The 6,406-nt window shown below is 36.9% G+C and overlaps 1 protein-coding gene across 1 annotated transcript; it reads left to right on the forward strand.

Moving 5' to 3' along the window:
- Positions 1 to 983: 983 nt before the first annotated feature.
- LOC111611575 lies at positions 984 to 4,386 on the forward strand. Its single transcript, XM_023348529.1, has 4 exons — positions 984 to 1,143; positions 1,231 to 1,318; positions 2,858 to 3,184; positions 3,255 to 4,386. Exons 1-4 carry the CDS (start codon positions 1,129 to 1,131, stop codon positions 3,584 to 3,586), a joined length of 762 nt encoding a protein of 253 aa, XP_023204297.1. The 5' UTR covers positions 984 to 1,128; the 3' UTR covers positions 3,587 to 4,386.
- Positions 4,387 to 6,406: the final 2,020 nt, after the last annotated feature.

The raw sequence follows: 6,406 nt of genomic DNA on the forward strand, positions 1-6,406 counted from the left end.
AAATCTTTTTTTCTCAATTAAAATATTACTCATGGTGCAATGTAAAGTTATGTCAAGTGGCACATTTTACACATTTAATCTAGTCAAATTACGGGTGACAGTTTTTAAGGTGTGCCTTCATCAGCTTTGCTTGCAATGCTTTGTCACAAAATAGTTTAAACACAGACTGGATGGTGAGCATTTACATTTAAAGTTTTGCTGGGATTGTCAAATGAATTTAGATCTGACAGTAAATATGCTTCCAGTTGTGATGGCATGTTTGGTATCGTTCTGCTGGAAGGGAAAACTTCCCCTCAGTCTTGAGTAATATGCAAGTTTTCCTCCAGGATAGTTGTTTATTTAGCTCCATCAAGATTCCTTTATGTCATGTCTTGCCCCTCTGTGTTCATTTGCCTCTTTTTATTTACCCTCCCTCCGTTTATCTGCTCAGGTTCTGGCCTAGCAGCTCTGCCTTCTTCACATTTGGTTTTTATGTCAATTGTCCAGCTTCCCAAATTATGTAGTAGGGAAGTGAAATATTTCAAATCCCAATACAATTAGCTGAATTCAAAGGTTTTGACATGACAAAACATAAAGTTGTTCAAGGTATGGAAATACTTTTGCAATATAAAGAAAAAATCTACGTTTGATTGAAGAGCAAGTTGATATTCATATTTTTCAAAAATGTTTTTAACTTGGCTTCAGTTCACATTAGACACACGATATCATAATATAGCAAGTAACACCAACCCTATTTTATTTTAAACACAACAATCTGTTGCAAAAAACAAACAAACTGTAAAATACGTAGAACTGCACAAAATGTGTCATTGACTATTGTGTAACTACGTTAGAAAATGATAAATAATCGTAAAAAACTAGTTGCTAGATGATCTATGGATCTCAGCAGAAGCATTTCGTGAAGTGCTAGTGTTTCATTCAGCTGAAACAAATCCTCCGTCTCATTGTGTTTGCCTGCGCTCATCCATTCCAGGGCAGGTCTGCTCATGTTCAGTCATTAACTCGATAGTACACCACCTAGACTAAAAGTTTCTTTTAAAACTACAAAGTGGTTGATCCTGGGCTCCTCCTCTCGAGCTTTGGTACCTTTAGTCAGGCTGAGTTATTCATAACAAAAACTGATGAATTATGAAACGCGCCACGGTAAGTACCAACAACTTTGTTCTGTTTCAGATCCAGTTGTTGTTGCTTCTTTTAACGTGATAAATGTTGATCTGAATGCGATTGAAGGCAATGAGACCCTCCCATGCTGCATGGACTCGTCTTGGTTTTGTCTGGGTTTCTATTTTCTGGTTCACCTTAGCGGTCAGCATTTCTGGTGAGTAGATGTTTTTTTCTTCTTCTTAATAAAAGCATGCGGAAATGGCATGTTCACTTCTCATGAGTATGAGAAACTCTGACACATATTAGACATGGAAAATATATGCAACTGTGTTAGTTATGTGATTTTTGTGATTGAACATCTCGAAACAGAAAAAAAAAAAATCATGCATGTTCAATGTATTAAATCATTTACCCTGTGCTTTTTCTTGTAGGTTTTACAATTTGCATTTTGAGTAATTATAAAAATCTTAACATCAACCTGCTTGGAGGCAAACTACAACAAGATTGCAACATTAGATCTACATGTCGATTGTGGTGAATGTGTTTTCACCCTCAGAACCCGTTTACACACCCATTCAATACATCAGCCAGCACTTTTCCTGTCATCTTAAAGACAGGAAATCATCAAACAGATATGTTTGCGGATTCCTGAATTAAGCTGAGTCCGTCAATGAGGACAAGTTCCAACAAGAATTCATTACATCACTATGGGCTGACTGGATCATAAGTTTTCACTGTGGATGGTTTTGAATGAACAGCAAAATGCTGTGGAAAAATAAAAAGTGTCTAACTGCATTGTGACAAATCAAGTAAACAAATAATATTTTTTTAATTTGTTTTTTTTTATTAATATTTTGATTGGAAACTCCACTGACTTATCAGATCTTATCTTGAGATAACTGCAAATTCGAAAAAAAATTGTTAAGGATTTAGGGCACGGTGGTGGCGAGGTATGGACAAAAGCCTCTGTCCTCTACGAGGCCATCACAGATTTTAGTCCCAAATTTCTTCCCCCTCCCTCACAACTCATTTTCCTGTCCACTCACTGTCAAATAAAAGCCACCAGAGCCAAGAAAATTCTTTTAAAAAAACTCCAAAAAAGTCAAAGATTTAAGCAATTGTTGCTTCGTAAACCTTGAAACTGACTTCACCGTCACTCATGTGAAACAGATAAAAGTTAATTGTAGGGTAATCCAAAGACGATGTGTGGATAAATTGGGAGTTGGAGACTACAGATGGAAATTAACACTTAAATCTGTAACTTGATCCAGTGCATGTTTCCTCTTGTGGTTATTGTATTCTTGTATATTGTGTCCCTGTTTTAAATAAAACAAATCGTAAATAAATAAGTATAAAAATAAATAAGTAATAGCAAACTTTTGAACTAAATGCTACATTGCGGATGTTCACAAGAAGATGTAGCTTGGGAAGCAGAAATACCCAGGTGCAATGCTAATTGACATGTTGGCAAGTTTTGCACAGTAGACAATTTTATCTTCATTGGCACTGATTGCCTGTGCCCCAAAGATTTGACAAAAGGATGACATTATCTTAGACATTGTCTTCTGCAGTACTGTTTAAACTGTTTCAGCTGTGTGTATTAAATGCATATTAAAGTATATTTGTTGTTTGCACTATTGAAATAGGCATAAGTCGGTCTCACGTGTCGGCGGATTTTAGTTCTTAGGAAGTTGCTGCGGTCCGTACATTTTCAGACATGCAGTCTAACCTTGATTTTTCTGTCTTTAAACAGTGAGTCAGTGTAAGCAGCTGGACACCGAAGCAAATGTGAATAGGACCTGTGGTGAAAATGTGACCCTGAATTGCAGTGCCAGCGTAGCAATGCTGAAGGGTTCAAAGGTCATCAAATTTGACTGGCAACACAAAAATACAACACTGTGCCAGTACATGAACAATACATCTACCAGCAAGATTCAGTGCAACTTCACAAACACAACATCTGAACTCACTCTCTCTCTGACCATCCTCGACATAATCCCGTCCGATGAAGGAGTCTACCACTGCAAACTGCACTCACTAGGTGCACACGCGAATGGGCAGACCCATCTGAGTGTTGGAGGTTAGTCAGTTTAAAACTACTGGTTCTGTTGTTGTATTTTGATCTTTCTGAATGTCATTTCTCTTCACAGACTGCTTTGGAAAGCCTGGCAAGGATATACCCCCTGACCAATGCTCCTTTGATGAAGTTTACCCCATTGCTGACATCCACTGGTTCCAGGGAGATGTAAACCTTACAGATGGCACCGAAACGAAACAAAGTGTTGACGACAAAGGCTATTTCACTGTCCAGAGTAGAGCTCCCACGGAGAAAGGGACCCAGAAACTGCCTTATAACTGCTCACTGTGGATGCCTTCTCGCAACACGTACATCTCCAGCCGCCTGGTTTCATCAGGGAGCGCAGCCCAACTCCAGTGGATCTGCATTATTATGGGGATCTTGATGAAGATTATTATCATGTAAAAATGCAGGCCCTTTGACTATTGATTGAGATTTTTAAAAATTACCTACTAATTGAGATAAACAGTTCCTAATGCTTGGGGATTTATGGTTGTGTGCATGTAAGAGTGCTTTTCTTTTGGGATTTTGGTGTGAATAGTGGGAGCAAACAGCTACTTATTTGATTTATTCATTTGTTTTCTGAAAGCAAAGTAGAAATCTCATATAAACAAAACTAAAAAGAAAGAATTATATATCTAAGACTTGCTCAAAAAGTAGTCACGCTTCAAACTTTAAATTACAACACTTCTATTTGTAACATGGCTTTCCACTGGGTGGCGCTACTGCATTATTGTTCTGTACTATAAGAATTACTACTTTCAGGTAGCTTTCAGTTTCTTGTGGTGGTATTTTATATATGTTTACCATGTGTGAAAAAATATTTCCAAACACTGTACATTGCTGTGAAAAAGTATCAACTCCCCTCTCATTTGTACTAAAAAGTTGTGTTTTTCCTCAGGTTTACAACATTCTTTGTCTCCCATTTGGTCTAAATTCAAATTTGTCTCTGCCTCTCATTTCTTAGTGTAAAAGAGTCATTGTGAAGACCAGAAGTTAGACAGGCTTTGGCAGTGAAAAACACTCCCATTCAAGAGGCAATCTAGACCTTTTTCAAGTAAAGGTCAGGCTCAAGTCTCTGTAATATTCAGCTGGGGATCAGTTGCTGTGGTAACAATAATAATAATCTGACTGCGAAAAGTCCAAGACAAAATGAAACACGTACTGTGGACGATTTCATGCAATTAAAAATGTTGTTCTCGTCCCTTATGAGCCGTGGAACTTCATTCATTTGCATTGTTTTCAGCAAACACAGTTTGTTAGCTCGCTCTCAGAGCAGGGGTCACAGGTCGATGGGGAAAATCCAGAAAAATCTGAGGAAAAGAGGCGAGTCTACTGATGAGTAAATTATTACAAAAAACACAAACATTTAATGTTCTTCATGTATGTTCAGAAAGCAGGAAACTTTTACATCTTCAAATGTTGTTTATTCATTTACAAGTTGGTAAAATAATATTAGTATCTGTGTTTTGATAATAAGATATTTATTGAAGTTTAGGGGTAAAAGTAACTTCATCCATGTTAACTTAAATGTAAATGTAACACTAATGAGATGGTCTTTAGCAAAGTGGGGACACTTCGACTTTTGTAGAGGCTCAGGAGAAGATCAAATTTTCCAACTAAGTCTGAGCTGCTACACCAAGTGTTATTGTTTCAAATATATTGCAAACAGCTAATGTTTCTGCTATGGAATGGAACATTTCCTACAGACACCATTTTCTTTTACTTTCTTATCTATATCTCTTTGGGTTCTTTCAATTTTAATATTTTTGTGATTATTGTTGAACATTTCGCAGTAGAGATTCTAAAATAATTTAACAAGCATTTGTAAGAAATGTCGTTATAGAGTATTGAAGCTATACGCCTCGAAAAGTAAGAAGAATTTGTCCAATTATTTCGTTGTTTTAACTGTAGTTTGTGTGGCAATGCATCTTGTGATGTCGGAAAGCTTGTTTGTTTCCCTTTAAACGGTACCACATTTGTAAGGAAAATGGATTTTCAGGTTGTAAACAAAAAAGCAAACACGCGTTAAACCATAAAGTTAAGAAATAAAAATGAAAACATACACTTATGCAACCCTGCAATTATTTTTATATAACAATAGGTGTCAAACTGGGTTAGGCTGTCACTTATGCAGCATGTAGGAGGCAGCAGCAGCAATGAAAACGAAAACCATTTCTAGCCAAACATCGTAACCCACTGTGCATATAGTCCAGGAGTCCTGCAACGACTCAAACCATTATAAAAATACTGAAATAAATGACATTCCTTCCTTAGAGAAACATCATAAAGTTCAGATTTTTCTTTTGGTTTGGATAACAAGCGTAGCTTTTAGTGAAACCCAAAATCTTTCTTTTATTTCTGATATAAACTATTTCCTCAGAACAACCACTAATTATTGTAATGCTTCTTCCTCTTGTTATTAGAAATATTCTCCTAAATGTTTGTACTGATTGTAACCATTTGCAACTTTCGCTATGCAACATTTAATGAGTATATCATGGTATTTTGATTTACTGTGGTTAGATTATGAAATTCCATTTAAAATGTTGAGTTTTTTTGAAAACGACTGAAATCTGCTTTTAGCTTCACTGCGCATTGACCAGCAGTTAGCGCTTAATCCATTTTCGTCGAAATGGAGACGCCAGAACGAATCGCAACTGTAGGCAAGTTACCGAACGGTCACAAGCTACTTCCAAAAAAAAAAAAAAGTAAATGATATTATATCTAGAGCTGTTCAGGGAAAATTAAGTGTGATAGCAGACAATTTCTGACATCTTTCTGCCCAGGCTAGCAATCAGTTGTGGGTGGAATAATAGCTTCTGTAATAAACAGGTCAGCAAATTAGAGAGCCAAACACTAATGCTTACAATTAAACTTATACTACATTTTTAAAACTATTTTAAAAAGCACCATTTTCAGCCTTAGAGTCAACTACAGTAAAAGCCAGATGTTCGCAGTCCTCTGTGGTTCATTCCTCTGTTGATTCCAGGTGAATTGGTCCACCAGTAACTGACTGCGTTACTATCCATTATCTCGCTGCATTACACAGTTAAACAAGGCCTAGCATCATGTGCCTTGAAACCCAAACATAGACACCAGCCAGGACACCTTTTTAAAGAGGTTCAGCGCACTCGAAGGCTTGAACATTTCTGCCCTGGTGACTGATTGCTGTGTGTGAACAGGTTCAGAGATCCAACGTAAGCGCTGTAGTGTTAACAGCAG

The sequence above is a fragment of the Xiphophorus maculatus genome, chromosome 16, assembly GCF_002775205.1.
Source record: "Xiphophorus maculatus strain JP 163 A chromosome 16, X_maculatus-5.0-male, whole genome shotgun sequence".
Lineage (NCBI taxonomy): Eukaryota > Metazoa > Chordata > Actinopteri > Cyprinodontiformes > Poeciliidae > Xiphophorus > Xiphophorus maculatus.